At 39.8% G+C, this 23,995-nt stretch overlaps 1 protein-coding gene across 5 annotated transcripts in view; it reads left to right on the forward strand.

Annotated features, from left to right (window-relative positions):
• The window catches only part of NLGN4X (neuroligin 4, X-linked), a 354,547-nt gene that overhangs the window by 316,486 nt on the left and 14,066 nt on the right, over nucleotides 1-23,995 (forward strand). For all 5 annotated transcript variants that reach the window (XM_011972100.1, XM_011972101.1, XM_011972103.1 and 2 more), the window contains one exon: nucleotides 18,611-18,796. In XM_011972100.1, the coding sequence (XP_011827490.1) occupies nucleotides 18,611-18,796 (186 nt within the window). The remainder of the gene's footprint in view (nucleotides 1-18,610; nucleotides 18,797-23,995) is intronic.

Here is a 23,995-nt window from a genome sequence, read left to right on the forward strand (position 1 = left end):
AATATATTTAGCAAAGTCTATTTTAAAATATTTAGTAGTTCATTCAATCTTATGTAGATTTTTTTTTTTCAAAATGAACAAGCTTCTGTCTTTCCAACAAAGCTTTGGAAATAATTATCGTGCATTTTCCTCCAACAGATTAATCAGCAGATCAACTAAAACCAAAATGAGTCTTTCTCTGGGCACGGTTGTGCATGTCTATAGTCCCAGCTACTCAGGAGACTGAGGCAGGAGGATCACTGGAGCCCAGGAGTTCAAGACCAGCTTAGGCAACATAGCAAGACACCATCTCTAAAAAAACCTAAAAATTAAAAAAAAAATAAGTCTTTCAATAACTGTATGACAGGGCTAAGGTGATTTTATTTGAAAGAGGAATTAAATTTCAATGTAGCAAGTTCTATCCATATGATAGCTTTTCTGATGGATGGAAGGGTACCAAGGGGCTTCCGTGAAGCTCAGTGACAGCATTTTCATGTGGAAGTCACTGCAGCGGAAAGTAGGGTACACATTCTTGGTAAATAATATATGATTGCACTATTGATGAATAGCATTTCAAAAGCTCTGCTGTTTATTGTCTATTGAAAGATAAATGAATCCAGCAAGTAAACTGTCTAAAATATTTGTACTCTGTTATAAAATGTAAACACCTTTATCATGCTATAAATCTCCCTCCCCTCCACTGGAAAAGACTTCAAGCTGAGGTCATCCCCCTCCTTATCACATGATTGCTTGGAAGAGAGTTGTCCCTGAGGCCACCTGTCATCTAAGGGTACTTGTATTCATTTATTCAGTGTCCATGTAATGAAAGAAGAAAATAGATATACTGTGTATATAAGAACGCAGAGTTCAAAAGACTATTCTGATTGAGCGGAAGGAAGATATTAAACAAATATTAGATGAACAAAGATTGTGTGTGTGGCTTTGAAAGACAAGCCTAGGATCTTAATCTTGTTTGTATAACACAACTATTAAACCTTCCTGAGCAAAATAAATTTTCATTGAGACTTAGCATGAGGATAGAACACCAAGGGTGGGCATTCTGAAAAGTTTAGACCCAGAGGAATAACTGGCAGGCAGCGATTTAAAGTGGATACAGATTTTTGCCCTGGAGTTGCAGATGTGTGTGGGAATGAAAAAGAAAGTAATGGGTGTGATAACCAATTTAAACACCAAAAATCAGTGAGCCCCAAATATTAACCAATACTGGGATTCTACAAAGAGAGGCCATGGTAAAAATACGAATTCAGTGTTTTAACCTGTGTAGCTGGATACATTCTTGTGATATTAACACGGGAAGTAAGAAAAGAGACCAGTTTGAATGAGAAAAAGATGTTTACCTCAACATAGCGCACACTGAGCTTTAGGCTGGAATAAGATATGAGTGGAGGAAGACTCAGTCAAACATGGGAGAAGTTAGAGCTGAAACCCAGGTAAAATCCTTCAAGTTACAGGCAGGAATCATTACCAGACGTGTGGTGGAGTCACACTGGGGATGTGAGTCCTAATGCCTGTGCAGATGCATGGGGAACGCAGTGTCTTTTTGAAGGACTGGTTTTAGCGCTGCAAGAACTAAAGTAAATTCTCTTCTACCTGCATTCTTGTTCCCCCCGGTGCTTTGATGAGGACCTAGGCAAGAATAGTATTGAACCACTTATACCATCCATCTGTTAGAAGAACCTATAATACAGAAATATTTGCTTTGGGCTGAACTCCAAACGTAATATTTAATGATTTCTCTTCAAGTTTGTTGACACATTCTACAGCTCCACATACAATTTGCTCCCAGTCATTTCCGAGATATGCTACAGAAAGTACAATTGATCAAACGTTGGCTGTAGGGATTCAAGAACAGTCCTGTGACTGCATTTTCGTTCCTTCCTGAAACTCTTCCAAGGCCGTAAAACACCTTTTTTTGTGTGTGAACTGTCTTTCTGTACCCCATTTCAGATGATATCTTCTTTCCTTTAAATACAGTCTTTTATATTTTTCTAATTGTCTGATTGCCAAAACAATATATCTTCATTGCTATAAATTTACAATATCAAAGAGCATACAGAAGAAAAATCTTTTAACAAAAGAAAACCACTGTTGATAATTTAGTTTACATACATACATACATACACATATACATACATACATACACACATACATATATCCTCTTGGCACTTTGGGGCTCGGAGTAGAGAGCAAACCTGTGAGATAGATAGATAGATAGATAGATAGATAGATAGATAGATAGATAAGAATATGTATATTCTCTCTCTCTAGACACATGACTAGGAAACAGTCTACATATAAGAACGTGTGTGTGTGTGTGTGTGTGTGTGTGTATGTATGTATTCTCTCCAGAGGTAGAATATATCTCTCTGTAGAGAGAGAGAGACATATGCATGTGTATGTATATGTATAAAACAAACAATAAAACCACAAAGGCCCAAATATCAGCCGGAAGAAACTGACCAGCTATAATGGGACAATTAGAACATCTGTAAGAATAATATGTGTACTGGATTTAAAATGACAAAGACATAAAAGTTCACGTATTCATGATGACACCCTGAATAAAACTCACTGGTTATATTACTAGGCCACGATCACATTTTCCTGAATCTTGATCAATAAAAGAATCATGCTTTTTTCCCACTTTTCCTATATATATTGAATTTCAGAGTAACTAAAAAATTGGTGATTACAAGTAAAATTTCAGATAATATATGCAGAAAAAAACAATACTATCAGAAAATCATTATTGTGTGAAACCCCAAAATAAATAAGTACATTAATCTGTCCTCACACTGCTATAAAGAACTGCCAGACACTAGGTAATTTATAAAGGAAAGAGGTTTAATTGACTTGCAGTTCCACATGGCTGGGGAGGCCTCAGGAAGCTTACAATCGTGGAAGAAAGGGAAACAAACATGTCTTTCTTCACATAGTGGTGGCAGGAGAGAGAAATGAGTGCCCATTGAAGGGGGAAGTCCCTTAGAAAACCATCAGATCTTGTGAAAACTGATTCACTACCACAAGAACACCATGGGGGAAACGTCCCCCATGATTCAATTATCTCCACCGGGTCCCTCCCATAACACGTGGCAATGGAACTACAATTCAAGATGGGATTTGGGTGGGGACACAGCCAAACCATACCAATAAGAGATCTAGGAAATTATCTCTGATTATTTAAAAAGCTTAGTAGATGTGTGTATATATATATATAGTGGGATTCATTACCAACTGAATGTAATTATCAACCACTCTTAAGATAATTAAAAGTAACACTAGCAGGTATCATATAAGGCCTTATGAAATTCGTTATAAAGTACAGAGCAGTTCCTAGGTGCATTCTTTCCTACAAAGGGCACCATAACCCTAAGGAAGAAAAACAAGATTTGATTAGGAAACATTCTGTTAATTCTAGAACATGGGGTGTTCTTCAACAGTAATGTTCAAAGTGTGGTTCACAAAGCAGCAACTTGTTAGAAATGCAAAATTTGGGATCCTATACCTGGGAGGAGGCTTCCTGAATCTGAAATTGAGGGTGTGGGTTGCAAACTATTCTTTCTTTCCCAAGCCCGTCGGTGATGTTTATGCTTGATAAAATTTCATGGGACAGTTCATTGATTTCCATAAGAAATTAACGATGTAAGAAAATAAGAAGAAGAATTTTATTATGGAAAAGAGGGTGTCATTGTTTTCACTTGCCTTCTCTATAAATGTGTGGATCACAACATTTGCTTTTCATTAAAAGTATTCAGATACATATACATATTTGAAATACATGTGCCTATACCCTAACCCCAAAACAGCTCATTAAGAATCTCTTCCACTGGGACATGGGCATCAGTATTTGTTAAAATATCACTAAGTGTTTAGTGTGAATGATGAGGGAAGAAAGAATATATTTTCACCAAGCTTGTGAGGTGGGCAGTTTGGGGCCAGGGGAAGAAGGCAATGAAAGAACTTGGGTGATAAGCAGCTGTCACTTGCAAAACAACTTATTGTTAATGAATTGGGACTTTAAAAATGTTTTTTATTTTCATAGGTTTTAGGGGAACAAGTGGTATTTGCTTACATGAGTCAGTTCTTTAGTGGTGATTTGTGAGATTTTGGTGCACCCATTATCCAAGCAGTATACACTGAACCCAATTTATAGTATTTTATCCCCCACCCCCTTCCCACCCTTTCCCCTTGAGTCCCCAGAGTCCATTGTGTCATTCTTAGGTCTTTGCATTCTCATAGCTCAGCTCCCACTTATGAATGACAACATAAGATGTTTAGTTTTCCATTCCTGAATTACTTCACTTCAAATAATAGTCTTCAATCCCATCCAGGTAGCTGTGAATGCCATTAATTCGTTCCTTTTTATGGCTGAGTAGCATTCCATCATATATTTATGTACCACAGTTTCTTTATCCACTCGTTAATTGATGGGCATTTGGGTTCGTTCCACATTGTGACCCAATGCTTTTAAAATAGCGTGTGTGTTTGGCCATGGACATAAGCCAGAACACTAGAAAAATTGTTTACTGAAAGCCATCTTAGTTTCAGGAACACAAAGGAAATGAGGTAATGTGTGAAAAGAACTTCAAAAATTGTAAGGCATTTTGCATAAAGACATTAGGTGTTTTTGAAGTTTCTATTTAAATGTGGTGGTCAATTAGAGAGGTTTTATTTTTTTCATTTTGTGTTTGCCTTGAAAGCATTTAGAAGTATGAGAATATATAATTCATTTTGTAAAACACAATGTGTTGAACCTAATAAGATCTTTCTTGGAAACTGAACATTATCCTGGGTTTTGGAGGCATCCCATTGAAATTTAGCCATGATTCCATATTCAGCAAATTGTTGTGGACCCAGATACATCTTCGCTGACCAGAAGTCTTTCCAGAGTGGAAGATTTTAGTAAATTTACAAGTCAATCTTGTAGAATTAGATAAAATGCATTCTGTTTTCCATCATTTGCTGATATCCCCCCACTGCTAATTAAAGGAAACACAATCCATACTTGATTTACTTATGTAAATGTAGATTACAAACCAACAACATGATTTTAAGAGTCTTAAGAAGTTGAGGGCTATTTTGAATGTTTACTCTTGGAGAAATGTATATTTAGGTGTCCTGGGCAACAAGATCAGTTGTAGAAATGGCTGGTGGGATCACATTGGTCATTAAATTCAGACATCACACATAATCAAGCAGATTTATCTCAGGGTATGTGTAACTCAACATATGAACACCATTCCAAGTATTTCCCCAGAAGGCTGGCATGGTGGCTGATGTGGTTTGGCTGTGTCCCCACCCAAATCTCACATTGAATTCTTATGAGAGGGACCCAGCGAGAGGCAAGTGAGTCATGGGGGCAGGTCTTTCCTGTGCTGTACTCATGGTAGTGAATAAGTCTCATGAGATCTGATGGTTTTAAAAAGGGGAGTTTCCCTGCACAAGCTCTCTTCTGTTATCTGCTGCCATGTGAGACATGCCTTTTACCTTCCACCGTGATTGCGAGACCTCCCCAAGCATGTGGAACGGTAAGTCCATTAAACCTGTTTCTTTTGTAAATTGCCCAGTCTCAGGCATGTCTTTATATCAGCAGTGTGAAAATGGACTAATATATTGGCTTACACCTGTCATTCTAGCACTTTGGGAGGGCAAGGCAGGCAGATCGCTTGAGCTTAGCAGTTTGAGACCAGCCTTGGCAACATGGTGAAACCCTGTCTCTATAAAAAATACAAAAATTAGCTGGGTGCAGTGGTGCAAGTGTGTATTCCCAGCTACTTGGGGATGCTGGGTCAGGAGGATTGTTTGAGCACAGGATTGCTTGAGCTAGAGATGCCCAATGCATCTCAAGGGTGCAGTGAGCCGAGATGGCGCCACTTTAGCCTGGGTGACAAAGTGAGATCCTGTCTCAAAAAATAGAAAATATTTCCCCAAAGGGGACATATGGCTTAATAGTTAGAGTTATTGTTTGTAGTGGTGAATGGGTTTGGAAATAGGTAGTGGTGATAATTATACAACGTTGTGAATGTAATGAATCCCACTGAATTGTACATTTTAAAATGATTAAAATGGCAAACTTATCCGACACACAGATAAATAGATATAGATATTCATAGATATCTTCATATGGTTTTCATTCTTTTTTTATTGTTGTTGTTGTTGTTGTTTGTTTGTTTGAGATGGTGCCTCCCTCTGTCGCCCAGGCTGGCGTGCAGTGGCATGATCTTGGCTCACTGCAACCTCCTCCTCCCAGGTTCAAGCTATTCTCCTGCCTCAGCTTCTCAAGTAGCTGGGACTACAGGACCGCGCCACCATGCTCGGCTGATTTTTGTATTTTCAGTAGAGACGAGGTTTCACTACGTTGGCCAGAATGATCTTGAACTCCTGACCGCAGGTGATCCGCCTGCCTCAGCCTCCCAAAGTGCTGGGATTACAGGCGTGAGCCACTGTGCCCAGCCTTCATATAGGTTTTAATATTAGTTTTGCTTAAAGACAATTTGAGGCAGCACAGCATAAAGTACTCCCCACATTTTATTTATTTAGCTTTAATTGACAAGTAATAATTGTACATATTTATGGGGTACATACTGATGTTCCAATACATGTAATATACAGTGATCAGATCCAAGTTAATTAGCATATCCATTATCTAAAACATTTATCATTTCTTTGTGTTGGAAACATTCAATTTCCTCCTTCTAGCTATTTGAAACTATATATTATATTATTTTTAACTATAGTCACCCTACAGTGCTATGGAACACTAGAACTTATTTCTCCTGTTCCCCCCGCCTCCCCACAAAGAAATAAAAGAGGCCAAATCTGACACATGAAGCAAAAGGAACAAAGACATTCAGGTCCTGGAGTTGAGCATAAATTTGACCTCACAATTTCTGGCAGATAAAGCAAAAGGAGAGAGAGAGAGAAAAAAAAAATTGGTTCTGGGATTTGCATTTCCAGCAAGAGAAACCTTCTCCCTTTTCCCTCTGATTCTTGGTGAAGAGCAGTTATGATGTTGGAGATAAAAGGAGAAGATGGAAATGATGGTTCCTTGTTCTTTCCTTCTGCAGTCGCTGTCAGCTTCGCCTGTGATATTAACAGTAAGACAGCAAAGCCTGAGACCGCCTCACTAAAGACAGACCCTTCCCATTATGTGTCACGGCAGCCTTCACCCTTGAATCTAGAAAATACTACCTGGGCCGTGCTAAGTTTATTCTTAAAAGCCTAAAACCGAGTAGCTACCGCTGTCCAATGCATCTGCCCAAAGCAGTACTCTCCAAATCCTGAATATGCATACAAATAACTTTTCAGTGTTCATGCCTACTGCTGAATCATACCAACAGAGATGCTGATTTGGAAGTCAGCGGTGGAGGCTATGCAGTTTAAATTTTTACAGACAACTCAAGGTTGTGTGGATATATCCTGAGACAGCTCAGCCCTCCCAGGCTGTTGGTACCTTAGGGGCTGGGAGAGATTGCCCTCACCCCGCAAACACCTTCCAGGATGCAGAACAGCTCTTAATAAATACGTGTTACGGAAATAAAGGAATGCCCCTGTGCTTGGAAGTACTTGGCTGTCTCTCTCTGTCTCTCTGTGTCTCCCTCTCTGTTTCTCTCTCTCTCTCTCTCTCTCTCTCTCTCTCTCTCTGTCTGTCTGTCTTTGTCTCTGTCTCTGTCTCTCCTCTCTCTCTCTCTTTCTGGTTCATTTTCAATGCCACTGAGTCATACAGTGAGAAGCAGCTTAGGGTCATTAACAGATTGAAACATCAGGGGAAAAAAGTGAGTATGTTTTCATTTGAATATCTATTTTTAACTCTTTCTGACTTTGTCAAATGTGGCAACCTTGAGACTGTTGCAATGATAATGAAATAAGCCTATGCTATTCTTTGGAATCATTTTAGACATATACATGTCATATATATATATATATATACTTACCATATGTGATCTTGTTTGACATGCCTTTTTTTGTATACAAAAGCACATGAATCACCATACTTCAACAATGAAGATGTTGTGTTTTGGACTAAAGGCACTGTAAACACAACATGCTATTAGCATTTTTCTTAATCATCACTACCACCCAGCCATTAATAAGTATCTTCCTGCACAAGATAATAATAGCATCTCACATTTCCATGAAGCTTTATAATGCATGAAGGTCTTTCATATTCATCGTTTTGTTCAATGTCATAGAGAGAGGGAGCTTCAGTAACCTCAAAGCCCAGTGTGCAGAGAGAAGAGAAACAGGTTGATTCAATCATTTGGCCACAGTCCTAGGACTCTTGAATGTGTGTGTAACTCAGGGTGAAAATCCCAGAAGATACATCCCCATCCCAAGGGCACCTACCCAGGTTCAATAACTTGGTTACAACCGACACACTTTGGATGATGCTGCACTCTTCACAAACACGTATCCAATATGAACCCAAACCAGAGCAAACATCAAATCCCCACTCCTACCACATATTCACATCTTGTATTACCACCGAAGCCTGCAGCACCCGGACAACATGTGTCCAGAAGATGCTGAATGTCTTCCACCCTGACTGCCACTAACTTGACTAAGCCAGGACTGACTTTCACCTGGACGACTGCAGTGGACTTCTTCCAGACGCAGCCTCCTGCAGTCCCATCCACCAGTGGCTCCTGTGAGCTTTACAAAACCATAAATCCTATCCCATCACTGCCATGTTCCAACTCTTATGCCTTGTCATTGCTTTACAATAAATTCCAACATTTTATTCTCCCTTCCATGTGTGAACTCACTTTGCCTACTCCTGGAATACCATTCTTTCACATTTCCTTGCTAATTATGAGTCGGCTATACCGGGACTCCTTCTGTTCTCCTCACCCTTTAGACATGTTCCCATTTGAAACTTTGCAACTTGTAATTCTTTTCAGGAATGTTTCCCTTTCATCATCTTGTAGCCGCTTCCTTGGCATCATTTCCTTCCATTTCTACCTCTTCAGACCGGCTTTGTTTAGAAGAAAACAATAGGAGCAAATATTTGCCAGCTGGGGTTATGCAGAAGTTTCTTACCTAGAACACAAAATGTAAGAACCGCAAGAAAATGTATTGAGGGGGCCTTCAAGACACCACGAAGAGCTCAGAGAGCAAGCTTCAGATTGAGAGAAAACAGTTACAACCAATATAGCAGAGGATTGACTTGTGTCTAGAATATATACAGATATCTCCCAACTCAGCTATAAGTCAGGCAGCCTGCAGAGCAGCAATCCTCAACATTTTTGGCACCAGGGACTGATTTCACGCAAGATAATTTTTTCCAAGTAGGGGAATGATTTCAGTATGAAACTGCTCCACCTCAGATCATCAGGCATCAGATTCTCATAAGGAGAAGGCAACCTAGATCCCTCACATGTGCAGTTCACAGTAGGGTTCACGCTCCTATGAGAATCTAATGCCACCGCTGAAGTGACAGGAGGTGGAGCTCAGGTGGAAATGTGAGTGATGGGGAGTGGCTGTAAATACAGGTGAAACTTCCCTCGCTTGCCTACCACTCACCTCCTGCTGGCCCAGTCCCTAACCAAAACTGGTGCCATGGCCTGGGGCTTGGGGACCCCTGCTGTAGAGGACAGAATAACAGCCCCCTACATATGTTCACATCCTACCTTATGCAATAAGACGGACTTGACTGATGTGATAAAGATTTTGAGGTGAGGAGAGTATCTTCAAGTATCTAAGTGAGCTCAATGTAATAAAAATATCCTTATAAGACAGAAACTGGAAGCTTGGAACAATAGAAGATCTGAAGGTGAAACAGATGTCAGACAGAGATTAAGATGCTATGCTACATAAATATATATATATATGTGTATATATATATGTATGTGTGTGTGTGTGTGTATATATATATATAGCCCATGAGGATTGCTTTGTTGGAGCCTATAAAGGTTTGTGAGACAAAATTTCTGAAGAGGAGAATTGTTACTGTGATGGTTGCTTAAAATCTAGGTTTTAGAGATGAGTTTGACTGTAGCTGTTCTGGTATGTGATCCATTTAATGGTGGTTTTTTTTGTACAGTAATTCTCAGAGAAAAATCTTGGCCCCAGCTATTTAAATCTCTCCATAAGTAAAGACTTCCAAGCACCACTGGAACAGTTATCAAAAATGACAAATTGTTGGCAATTCTAACAATAAACTTCAGTATAGTAAGAGATATAATGGGACTCTGTAACTGCTCTCAAATCAAACAGCCCTCCTGCTTAGTGAAAACAGAATGGCACTTAGTGAAAATCAAATTGCACTGATTTCTCTGATGCAGTCTCAAAATCAAGCCACCATTTCAGGTTTTGTTAGAAAAGTTGCTGACTTTGGGCTTAGAAAAGGCATCCCAGGTATGCATTGTGGTTGAGGATAACAGGAAGATGAGAGTTAGGATGTAGCTATCTTCAAAAAGAAAAGCAGAATCTAACATTAAGAAAAATCTTAATGTTAGAACATATAAAAATAGTATAAATAATTAAGAACTTAAAGAGGCAGAGAGTTTGGTTAAAGCAGCAAGCCAGCAGGACAATTTTAGTGTGTAGCTTAAGGTACAATACATGCATAATTTGCCCTTCCTCAATTCTAGAAAATACTGTCTTCTTCAATAACCTTTCTATTCTTGAAACTAAGCATTCCACTGGGATTTTAGCTATTTTATATGCGGTCATATTTACTTTGCTACTGTGCATGTGATTACATCTAAGTTCTAATTCATCTAATATATGTGCATTACTTTAATATTTCATTCATCTAATAGGAATTCTAATTCATGTAATACAGTGTTGTATAAGTTGTCTTTTTACTTATATGCATTTTACAGTGCCCTGAATAGCACTGAAGTACAAAAGATGTGTCTTAATATGTGTTTTGTGTCCATACTTTGATGGTGAAAAATATCACTTTACATTCAAATGAGTTTTAAAATACTCTCATTAAAAACAAATGAAAACTTAAATGAAAAAAAAAACCTTTTCTGTAATTTTTCAAGATATCTATGGAAATGCACTGAACTACTGCATTATTTCCCCCAGATTTTGCTTGGGTCATCATGGCTACTTCATACATTGTTGAATGAGCATTTTCCATAGATTTCATAGCATAAGTAAAAGCTATGATGTGCTTTTTGCCTTGTCTTTCTCTTCTCACTTTAAATACTTAGTAAGCAGATTAAATAAATAATACCCCCTTGATGCAAAATTATTCACAAATAAATGATATCTAATTCATTCTTTGAAATACCATCAGAGAACACACCATCTCTCTTTACCATCTGTACAATTTTAGAGTCAGAGTCTAATTTGACCAGCAGTCAACATTTTCCCTTTGGACTCCTTTCATATATTTGAAGGACATTTCTTTGTTCCTAGTATGTGTACGTGAAGCAAAACTAAACTGCATGGCTTCTGATATTCATGAAAACAGGCTAGTAGGTAACCATTTCTGAACACATTCCACACCAGGCACAATGCTGTTTCTCGTACATTGTCCGGTTGAGTTCCTCAGCTTGCTATGGGAGGGCTACAATTCTCCTCCCCATTTCACGTATAAAGAAAGTGGGACTTTGAAATCTTAAGTCATGTGCTTGAAGCTTTACAATAGATTCCACCACAAGGATGTCCGACTGAATCCATTGCAAGCAGTAACTCCAAAAGCAGTCACCAAGCAAATGCCCTTCGTGTAAAGTGATACGTTCTGTAACAGAAATTCATTGAAAGCCATTTACTGTGTCGAGAGAATAAGGATAATCATACAGGACACTTTTGGAAAGGGGCCCCACATTGGTAGAGAGATATGGCCAGGTTCTACCTGAGTATGCAGGCGACCCCTGCAGAAGATGCAGAGATTGACCTTCAGGTCACACTGACCTTTCAAATGGTGCTGGGTCCATCAGCTAGCGGTGCAGCTTTGTGTGCGGCCATAGTCCACAGGAAGGTGTGCTCAGGCAAGGTGTTCAAGGCAATTTATGGTTGCCGGCAGCCCTACAGAGGGCACCCTAGATCTTGGGGACTTCATATAAAAAGGCAAGCATATCAAAATGCAAGGCATATTCTGGAAATAGCAAGTGTTGTGGTGAATTTGCAGGCTCAGGAACATAATTAGGGCATCCCTTGAGAAGGCCACATGGGCCCACACAGAATGATGCTTGGATTTCCAGTAATGAATTTGTTTGTCCAACACACTCACTTTATTGTGTGGGTGATTGTTGTTGCTAAAAAGGAGATTTAAATTATGAACAAAATATAAACAGATATTAGCAATAAAACGTGAACATTCCCTATAGCCACATGCTTCGAGATAATCACTCTCCACTGTTTGAATTCCTTCCAGATTTTGTTTTTTAATAAAATAAATGGGCTGGACGCAGTGGTTCACGCCTTAATCCCAGGACTTTGGGAGGCTGAGGCGGGTGGATCACTTGAAGTCAGGTGTTCGAGACCAGCCTGGACAACATTGCAAAACCCCATCTCTACAAAAAATACACAAATTAGCCACAGGTGGTGGCACATGCCTGTAATCCCAGCTATTTGATGGGCTGAGGCAGGAGAGTCGCTTGAATCCAGGAGACAGAGGTTGTAGTGAGCTGAGATTGCAGCACTGCACTCCAGTCTGGGAAGCAGAGCAAAACTCCGTCTCAAAAAAAAATACATAAAAATATAAAATAAGATAAATGATACATAGTATTCAGTAGCCCAGTATTTTTTCTTGAGACACCTTAGATGTGTTTCTGTGTCCATGCATGTAAATACTCCTTAGCACTTTATGCAGGCAAATAGTATCTCATAATATGGATCCAGCCAAGACAATCCGTTCAAGTCTCTGACTTGTGAACATTGATCTTGCTGCTATTGTTTGTTTTTAAAATTACAATCCGTGTGAATTGTGGAGCCTTGGGTGGCTATTTTTATGCATCAGAATAAAGATTTTCATAGAAAGCATTCAAAGAATTAGGACTCCTGGGTCAGAAGTTTCCAATTTTCATTCTCCTGAGTTTTACCCATTCTCTTACACTGGAGACCATCATGATGATGTTGATGGTGTGGAAATTCAGAGGAAACTAAAAGGACGTACCACCCAAGTGGTTAGGTCCTGGGGAACTGTACTTCTCATCTCAGGCACTAGGTTGCAGACCCAGGGAGGGACAAGATGTACAAGCTCTTTGAAAAATAAAAACAAAAGGATGTGACAGCCAACTGAATGTGAGTCAGCAGCAAATCTGGAGAAATATCCAAGGAGAAAGTGTTCAGTTGAAAATACTCAAAGTTGCTGGGCACGGTGGTTCACACCTGTAATCCCGGCACTTTTCGGAGGCTGAGGCAGGCAGATCAATTGAGCTCAGGAGTTCGAGACCAGCCTGGCCAACATGGTGAAACCCCATCTCTACTAAAAATACAAAAATTAGCTAGGTGTGGTGGCGTGTGCCTGTAATCCCAGCTACTCAGGAGGCTGAGGCAGGAGAACTGCTTGAACCTAGGAAGTGGAGGGTGCAGTGAGCCAAGATCATGCTGCTGCACTCCAGCTTAGGCGACAGAGCAAAAGTCTGTCTCAAAAACAAAAAAAAGACTCAAAGTTGACTCAAAGAGATTTGTTTCCAGGCTGGCCATTCCCAAATTTTCATTTCCATGAAACTCATTTATCAATTATCTTCAAATTTTGATGTTTTATTGTTTAATAAACAAGCTGTATTTATTATTTTATATTTTGTTCCTAAAATATGATCAATTTCAGTTTTTGTTTTATTTCATGTAATTTAAACTAAAGCACTTAAAAAATACCTATGCAGCTTCATTCCAGATAAATGTGTGGGGATATTATCTATTTTATGAAAATAGTACAAGGAATCTCAATAGTAGTTCATGGGCCCCAGAGTTTGGAAACCTGTGATATAAAAATCATGTGTCTGTTATAATTGTTTTAGATTTTCTCTATTGACATTGGAAATAGACTTTGGTTCTGTGCAATACTGATGTGATAACATGATACAATTGGAGATTGTATACAACTCATTCCATTTTTAAGTAAAAACTAAAAATAAAAGGCACTGAATTTCAAGCAGCCGCACCTATCAGACAACAGAATTTGAATGCAGTACATCAGCTTCCCTCCCTTCCAGCCCATCCTGTGCAATGTGTGCTTCTGTGTTAAATCCTACATGTTTTCAATCAGAAAATTAAAGGTTCACCTTGTAATAAATGAACTCCTGAATGATTTCCTATAACCGTTAAAGATTAGTTTTGCATCTATTTGACTGATTTTTGTTTTTTATGCTTCTGCTTTCATTCTCACCCGATTTCTTTTTGACCTCATTTGCATGACCTAACACAAATTCTGTTTCTTCTCATTGAATTATTTTTATTTAAACATTTCTTGTTTGATATCACTTCTTTAGTTTAAAGGTACACAGGTGTATGTCTGTGTACATATACATTTATAAACACACATACATATATATGGTTATATATGCATGTATATACACATACCAGGTGAATTACACACACTGAAATGGTGAAAGATATTTAACTTCTTTATTCACTTAATTATCTTCTGGTTACTTGTCTCCAAATAAATGCTTACTGTGTTTATGCAAGGAACAATCTCCTAAAAGAAAATGGATTGTGGCTTTAACGTCATATAACAATGTCTTTTGTTAATTGAAAGAAAAACAATATCTGACCCCATTGGGTTCCTTACCATTGACTTGCAGTGCATGGAGAAACAAAAGACCTGCAGTTATTCTCCTAAGCCCTGTGATATAATTCAAAATGAGAGGAAACATCTACATTATTATCTATAATAAAAATTGGAAACTTTTCTGTTGTAACAACAATATTAAGCCTGAATAGAAATACTCACGTTTATATGATATTCACTTCAGTCAACATGCAGCAGGAAAAACTGTGATTCCTGGTTTTAGTCCTCTTTTCCATGAAACCTGTTTTTAAATAACCATACTAACTGAATGTACTAGTCTGTTCTCATGCTGCTAAAAAAGACATACCTGAGACTGGGTCATGTATAAAGAAAGAAGTTTAACAGACTCCTAGTTCCACATGGCTGGGGAGGCCTCACAATCATGGTGGAAGACAAAGTAGATGCAAGGTCACATCTTACATGGTGGCAGGCAAGAGAATGTGTTCAGGGGAACTGCCATTTTTAAAACCATCAGATCTCATGACAGTTATTCACTATCATGAGAACAGCATGAGAAAAACCCAGCCCCATGATTCAGTTACCTCCTACTGAGTCCTTCCCATGACACATGAGGATTATGGGAGCTACAGTTCAAGATGAGATTTTGGTGGGGACACAGCCAAACCAGATCACTGAACATATCTATTGATACCTCTTGTGTGTGTATTTTTGTTATTGTTGTTCCTTCCAGGGCCCTGGATGAAACTTGGCATCAATGTAGCCATTAACATGGATTAATTCACATGGTGCTCGGGTTTTTCCTGAATAATTTGGCAGACAGGGGCTAGGGAATGAGTGCTGCTGATTGGTTTAGGATTGCAACGATAGGGGTGTGGAAAACAGTCCTAGTGCACCCAGTTGGCCTCTATGTGGAGACACAGAGGAGTCGCTGGTCCCAGTAGGACCAATCAGTTGTCAGAAATGCAAAAGCCTGAAAAGACATCTTAAAAGGCCAATCTGTACTATGCTTATTACCTGGGTAATGAAATAACCTGTACCTCAAACCTCTGTGACATGCAATTTACCTACATAATAAACCTACAGGTATACCCCTGAACGTAAAATAAAAGTTTTAAAAAGGCAAATTTTAGCTTCTAGTGATTGGGGAAGTTGCAAATCTTGTGACCTCTGGAATAATGACTGGTAATCATTCAACTAAGCCTACATCTTAGCAGAATTCAGGCCCCTCTCATATTTTAACCTGGTGGCCTTTTATTAGTTTTACAAAGGCGGTTTAATTTTAAGAGGGGCTATTATCATTTAAACTACAAGTTCAGTTTCTCCCAAAGTTAGCTTGGCCCATGCCCAGAGCAGTATGGAAGTTAAAGGCAAGATGGAGTTGGTTAGGTCCAATCTCTTTCACTGTCATAATTGTCTGACTGTTACACGTTTTGCAAAGGTGGTTTCAAGATGAAAGGACCTCTTGTAAAGAGCATAAAATTGTTGCATTCATTGTGTACCTGAAACAGGCACTCCCCCTTGTTGATAGTTTAAAAAGAAAAATAATAATAATCTCTGGATGTTGTAATAAATGAAAATTCCATGGCAGAAACTGTGGAAACACCAGCTTCAAAACAGCACATTCATTTGTTAAACTGAAGAGATCCATGGATTGTCATTTCCCTCAGCCAGCCTATAGGATATTTGGAAGAATTTCAGAACGTCAAAGATCAAACCCTCCAATAGGATGCTGTTAGAAGAACTAAGATTTTTGAAGGCAGGGAATATTCCTTAGCCTGCTTTGGGAAAGGTTAAAACACTCTCGTTTTGCTAGGGAGGAAGAGGTGGTGGTGGAAGAAAGGCCAGTGATTTACTGTGTGTAGAAAATCTTCATGCTCCTCCACAGAAACAAAATAAGCCAACAGGTCATTCTGCAGAATTGAGAAAGAGAGAACAGTGAGTGAAGAAAAGACGTGCTGAAGACAGAATTGTTCTGTTAGAAAATTGCTTGTGCCTTAGGAATTAATCACCTCTTTCTTTGATAGAGGAAGAAAGCATTGCCCTATAGTATTATGGGGCACCCAAACTGACATGATTCGTCATTGTCGTATGTACCCTGCATGAAAGGATCTTTTCTCCCAAGCAAAGCCTGATGCTTTTTATGGACGACCGTGTCAAAGATGTAGGGATGGAGATAGGTGTCACAGAACATTTTTGGCATGAAGCACTAATTAGTAATTGCTAATTAAATAGGGAGGAGACTTGGGTAATGTCTGAACGTACCCATTAATCGTAGCTAATCTCACGTCACATCCCTCTGAACTTTAAAGAAGATCGCATTGGTAGGATGTGTCTTAAGTATCCAACCTCGCAGTTGCAACGCTGCCTCTCTTTGAAGCTGCAGGAGATAGTGACTCCTGATTCAGGCTTGGAATTTTTATTGTCATTCTTGAACGAAAATCGTCCTGTGACTTTCTTTGGAGCCAGGCCATTTCCTCCTTTCCAGCTCAGAGCATTTTTCCACCGGTGCTCAGGAAAGCTCATGGAAGAAAAGGTGGTTGACTCAATTGGTATGCAGCCTCATCCTCTACTTTTTGTTTTAAAAGTAGAAACCAGCACTCAGTCACTCCTTGGAATGCCATCAACTTTGGTTAGGGATGTGCTTTGGAGGAATTGATTTGATGTTATTTTAGGTCTTAAAGCAGCCTGTCTTCATGCAAACATGACTGCAGGTGGCCATAATTGTGTACTAAGCATCCCTTGAAATGAGTGAATGGCATAGCTCTTGGAAAAAAGAAATTGTATAGAGGGGGCAGATGTCATAGTTGGGTATTTGGGGAAGGCTCAAATAAGGACGCGAAATGGTTAAAAAAAAAACTTTTTAAAATTCTTTGTCTTTTTGGAAGGCATATCTAGTACAGATTTGCACATAAAGTTGGGTTAAAGTTTATGCAATGAATTAAACTTGCAGGATGCTTTAGAAAATATTCCTAGTTTTGAATCTGAGTAGGAGAGTGTATGTCTTCCGAAACATGACTCCAAAACATCAGAGGAAAACAGTTTTTCCAAGTCAAGCTGTTTTTTCAATGCGAAAGGAACAAACAATAAAACAGATTAACTCGTAACTTTGCTATCATTAATACCAAAATTGCCATTTTTCAACTACTAAGGAGAAATTAAGAATTGTATGCCTTGAGTAAAATCTAGATCCTCAACTCACAGAATCCTTCCTTTTAAAATAAGGAGGGCCAGCTACTGATATTTTGGGAACAGTTGGGGAGATGTGAATATTCATTAGCTTTTGGGTGAGGTTCAATAATTACATTTTTTTTGTATGTAACTCATATTTTTGCTATGTAGGAAAATAGAGGGGCATACTATTTGTGAGTGGGATCTAGTGGAGTCTGTAACTTACTTTGTTTCTTAAGCGTTAAAAGGAGTTAAAACAAAATGTTAATAACTAATTCAGTGAGAAAAACAGGCGCACACTGCCTTTATATACAAGGACATATTCTTAGACAGACACACATGTTCACTTACACCCACTGCCCCCCCCCCCACCCCACACACACGTACTGTTTTCCCTGAAAACTTTCTTGTAGGAGTCTGTTGCATTTTTCAAAAAAGAAAATGAAAATGTGCACAGAAATGATGCCTTGAACCTAGTAAAATTTACGACGTCTTCTGGGATCGCTTCATGTTATTAATATTTTAGATTCATTTTGCCTTCTATATTAGCCACATGTATACCCAAAGATGCCATGGTATCATAACATCAACCTAAACAGTAACCACTATTTATAAAATTATTTCTGCCACAACATTTTTTCTCCTCTTCTTCCTCTAATTTATGGGGGTGAGGATTGAGGAGAGAGAGAATGAAGAAGACAAACTATGAGATATCTTTTCAAATAGCAGAGATGTGTATGCACTTTTTATATTTGACCACCAAAAATGTCTTGTGTTCTTTTGTAGGGTTTTTAAGTACCGGTGACCAGGCAGCAAAAGGCAACTATGGGCTCCTGGATCAGATTCAAGCACTGAGGTGGATCGAGGAGAATGTGGGAGCCTTTGGCGGGGACCCCAAGCGAGTGACCATCTTTGGCTCGGGGGCCGGGGCCTCCTGTGTCAGCCTGTTGACCCTGTCCCACTACTCAGAAGGTAATAATGGCGCCCCCAGGGCGGACAGTCTAATGCACTGAACCAAGAAATGAATGGTCAGAGTTCATATCTCAGATGCATGTCCGGGTTGCTAGAAGTCACTCTGGTAACAGAAAATGCCCAAAAGATCAGATGAATCCATCTTCATGTCTTTTAAGTCAACTTTTGTTCCATTTGCTCTGTCACCCAGGCTGGAGTGCAGTGGCACGATCATAGCTCATTGCAGCCTCCAACTCCTGGGCTTAAGACTTCCCCCATCTCAGTCTCCTGAATACCTGGGACCACTGGCTGATTTTTTAAACTTTTTATAGAGAAGTGGTCTTGCTGTGTTTGCCTGGGCTGGTCTCAAACTCGTGGGCTCAAGCAATCCTCCTGCCTTGGCCTCTCAAAGTGCTGGGATGACAGATGTGAGCCACCATGCTTGGTCAGCAATATTTTTCTCCTAATTTAAATGTGTGACAATTAGGTGTTGGTTACAATGATTGGAACAAAATAACTACTTTAGAAGTCTCGACACTTTTGTTTCTTTTGCCATTCTGACTGTATTTGACTATTTGAAATTTTATTAACTTCTAGCTACAACTTAGTAAGAGTGATATGGAAGAGACAGTATGTGGATAAGGGATGCGGGTGTATAGATTTTGTAACCATCAGGGCTTTTAGCCACATGTTTTTTAAGAAGTCACTTCTCTAATTTATATTAATTCTTTAAATCTTCTGGAAATATTGAAACATGTCTGGTGCATTTGTTTAGAAGTAGATTCTACCCAGAGGAATAGTGTCTCTCTCCCTGACTGTCTCCCTCCATCTCTTCTTGCTCTTCCCCTCCCACTCTTCTCTCTCCCTCTCTCATCCTCTCTTCTCTCTCCCTCTCTACATCCTCCTCCCTCTCCCTCTCGCCCACTCCCTCTCTCTCTTTTGCTCTGTCTCTCACTCTCTCTGTCTCTCTCTCTCGCCTCCCTCTACTGTCTCTCCCCCCTCCCTCTCTCTCTCTCCCTCATACTGTCCCCCCCTCCCTTCCCCCCCTTTCCTCTCTCTCCTTCTCTCTGTCTCCCCACTCTCTTCCTCACTATCTCCTTTCCTCTCTCCCTTTCTCCCCTCTCCCTCTGTCCCTCTCTTTGTTTCTTTCTCTCTCTCTCCCTCCCTTTCTTCCTCTCCTACAAATACAACTTTCAGCAAAGGACCTCCTTCCTGGTCAGGTCAGCATGCAGCACTAGGAGGTGTCCACAGTTTGCTTTCCCCTCTCCCTTCCTCTCTCTCCTGCAAATATGACTTTTAGGAAGGACCTCCTTGCTGGGTCAGTCAGCCTGAGGTCCTCTGCTTATCCCTGTGGGAGCTCCAAACCCTCCCTGGGGCCCTGGTGTTACCCTGGAAAAAGCTGATATTGGCAAAGCAGAGAAAGAGGAAACCGCAAAAGCACATGTGCATCATGTTACCTCAACCAGACGTGCACTTGGACAGGTAGTCAGCATAGGCAACCATACCCAACCAGACGTGCACTTGGACAGGTAGTCAGCATAGGCAACCGTACCCAACCAGACGTGCACTTGGACAGGTAGTCAGCATAGGCAACCGTACCCAACCAGATGTGCAATTTGGGAGACCGAGGTGGGCGGATTGCTTGAGTCCAGGAGTTCAAGATCAGGAGTAATCACTTAGGCAGATGGTTATGCTGCCTAAGTAATGGTCAGCATAGGCAGCCACACCCCGAGCCCTGCAGGAGTGACTGAGGCTTTCCCCGGAGGCTCACTCGGTGGATTCCGTGCTGTCGCTTTGTGAAGGAGGCTCCCTGCAGTATCCGATGGGAGACTTCAAAGGGGAGTCCACAGGAATTTGAGGCAGTTGGTTCTGGAAACAGGATCACAAATTCTTGGCTGTGGCCTAAAAGGAAGAAGCAGGAAAATCTGCAGAGCAGATCCAGCCCTGGGTTACCAGGCCACGTGCAAATGAATATCCCTAATAGCCATCTCAGTCATCAAGACAGCTTTGTAATTTGTTCTGTATCGTCAGTGGTCTTCAGAATGGCACCACACTGACTGAAACTGAAGTTCTCAAAACCTTCATGGAATTTTTTTTTTTATTTTCAGGGACTCTCACTCTGTCTCCTAGGCAGGAGTGCAGTGGCACAATCTTGGCTCACCACAACATCCACCTCCTGGATTCAAAACGATTCTCCTGCCTCAGCCTCCCGAGCTGCTGGGATTACAGGTGCCCACCACTGTGCCTGGCTAATTTTTGTATTTTTAGTAGAGATGGACTTTCACCATGTTGGCCAGGCCAGTCTTGAACTTCCTGACCTCAAGTGGTCCACCCACCTTGACCTCTGGAATTATTATTTTTAAAGTTACCAGCTGGATATTGTGGCTCATGGCTGTTATCCCAGCACTTTGGGAGGCTGAGGGGAGAGGATGGCTTGAGCTCAGGAGTTTGAGACCAGCCTGGTCAACGTAGCAAGACCCCTTTTGTACAAAAATAAAAATAAAAACCAGCTGGGCCTGGTGGCACTTGCTTGTGGTCCCAGTTACTTGGGAGGCTGAGGTGGGAGGATCGCTTGAGCCAGGGATGTTGAGGCTGCAGTGAACTGTGAGGTTCCACTTCAGTCTGGGTGACAGAGTGAGATCCTGTCCCAACATAAATAAATAAATAAATAAAATAAATACAATTAAAAAGCATGTTTCTTTAGAGTAACTGCAGGACTTTCTTCACTTCCAGCACCATCTGGACAAGTTTCTGGATCACTATGCTCCTCAGTGTCTTAATTTCCAAGATAGGACAGATGAGGGTTTCCTAAAATCCTCCAAACTCTAAATTCCTTGAGTTTTTAGTTCATAATGCTTTGCCCGTGAGACCAAATAGCCTTTGATCTCCTAGTAGTGCTAATAAGAGGAAAGGCTCATGTTTGCATTAACTTTATTTCAAAAACAGGAAAAGTGAAGAATCTGATGAACCCTTTGGTAGAGAGATTTATATGGCATTTTTGAAAATACCTAGCTTTTCACTTTTCTCAATTGATACAATCACAATTGTAGATTTAGAAAGCAGTCAGAACCAACTTTAGGAGTAATCAAACACATGTAAGCCACATTAATTGGAGGGAGGTGTTAATTATTTAAGTCAATAGGTTGGAAATTATTATACCTTTGCATCAGTCATTTCTACATGGCATGCTTCTGCATTGATGGCTGTTTAGCCCATCAATATAATCAAGAATTATGAAAAATGCAAGCCAGGCTCCTGCCTATCATCCCAGCAATTTGGGAGGCCGAGGTGGGCGGATTGCTTGAGTCCAGGAGTTCAAGACCAGCCTGGGCAGCGTGGCGAAACCCTGTCTCTACAAAAAGGTGACACATCTGTAGCCCCAGCTACTTGGGAAGCTGAGGTGGAAGGATTATTTGATCCTGGAAGGCAGAGGCTGCAGCGAGCCGAGATCCCGCCACTGCACTCCAGCCTGGGTAGCAGAGTGATACCCTGTCTGAAATAAAAATAAAAATACCCAGACTGTTTGCCTTAGGAATTCCTTGCTGGTTATGTGGTCTAATGAAGACAAAGTACTCGTGGAAAGTGATAGTTTTATGAAGATATTCACCCCAGTATTAGTATCATAGCAAAGAATGAAATGAAAAGCTACAAGATCAAAAGGAGAGGAAAATTACAATGAACCATATGTATTTACTCAAAATAATAATAATTTAAGAATTTACCTAAGATCTACATCAGCTGGAAAAACACAGTGTAGATAGCTATATAAATATTGGGCTCAGCTATGCAAAACAGACTTTTGAATGGGGGGAAAGAGCTAAGAATTAAGTGAACTCCTAGCATACTCATTATGCTAAGGTGAGTTGTGTTTTAAAGTATGAATTACGGGTGATTTTTTTTCATTATCCAACTATTTTAGTCTTATCAGGAGTTATACTGCTTCCCTAACATACAAATAAATGTTTTATGTATGTTACTTATGTATACACTACTGCCTAAATTACTGGCAGTAGTTATGAGAAAGGCAGGAAAGGAACTTCTCACGGCATTTTTTCCAATTCTGAATGTTTTAACTACTGAAAGTATCCAACTGAATACATATTGACTTTTTTTGGGTTTTTTTGTTTTTGTTTTTGTTTTTTTGTTTGGACATTTTAAAATAATCTTCAGAGCCAAGCATACAAGTCAATACTTGCACATTTCTGACAGAAACGTTCCCAAGATGGCTTTGATGACATTTTGGTCAAAGCCATATTGGTTTCAAGTTGCAGTCCTGTGTGTCATCTTTGGGCAATCCTCCAATCTTTAAAATCACATCTTCCTGATGACTATCATATTTTCCTCGTATTTGATTGCTTCTGTGACCTTAAAAATCGACAGGGCATGAACTTCTGGACTCACAGCTGAATGCCTTATTCTTTAGTGCCCGACTCGGGCTGGGATCCACGGAAATGGCGGGAAGCGATCGTAAATGGAATGCTGATTTTTACAGCCCGCCTCTCTTGTCCTGTCGTGGTTAAAAATACAGATTTTATACTTCTGGACATCCATGTAGTAGACTGAACTCATGGAGAATTTTAAGCTACACAGAATTTTACTCCTAAAATTACCCATGCTTTTTCAAGTTTCTCACCAAGCAAAGCATTTTTTATATGTGGCAAAATAAAATATACACATCTCTGAGTTTCCAATGGATGTAGTTTTGAAAGAAGTGACTTCAAAAAATACTCATTTAGGCACCCAGTTGAGGATTTCTTTAAGCATAGCTAACTCAATGTATTTATTTTAATTGCCAGATCTTAATATCTTCATTAGACTCAAGGTATAAGTAGAAATGCATTCCTGAATTAATACTCTGAAGTTGATTCAAGTGGATTTATTTTTTTTTCCCATAATGAAGAGAGACCTAGTTTCGCTTGTGAGACAAGAGGGCCTTTGACCTTTTACTAGCTTAAAGCATTTTTTTTTTTCTTGGAAATGGGGAATGCAGTTGCTGTTGGAGTTTTTATATATGGCATCTGGAGGCAAGGAAGCAAAAACGACACTGGATTGTGGAAGGAAAAAGAAATCACATGTATTTTACCAGTGCAGGAAAAGTGTAAATGTGGTTTCATTTCCTTAAACTCGTGTGTGTGTGTGTGTGTGTGTGTGTGTGTGTCTGTGTGTGTAGAATAACATTGCCTAAAATGAATGTTCAGGAGGAGGGGGAAGGGGAAATCG

Source organism: Mandrillus leucophaeus, unplaced genomic scaffold (assembly GCF_000951045.1).
Source record: "Mandrillus leucophaeus isolate KB7577 unplaced genomic scaffold, Mleu.le_1.0 Scaffold127, whole genome shotgun sequence".
Taxonomy (NCBI): domain Eukaryota; kingdom Metazoa; phylum Chordata; class Mammalia; order Primates; family Cercopithecidae; genus Mandrillus; species Mandrillus leucophaeus.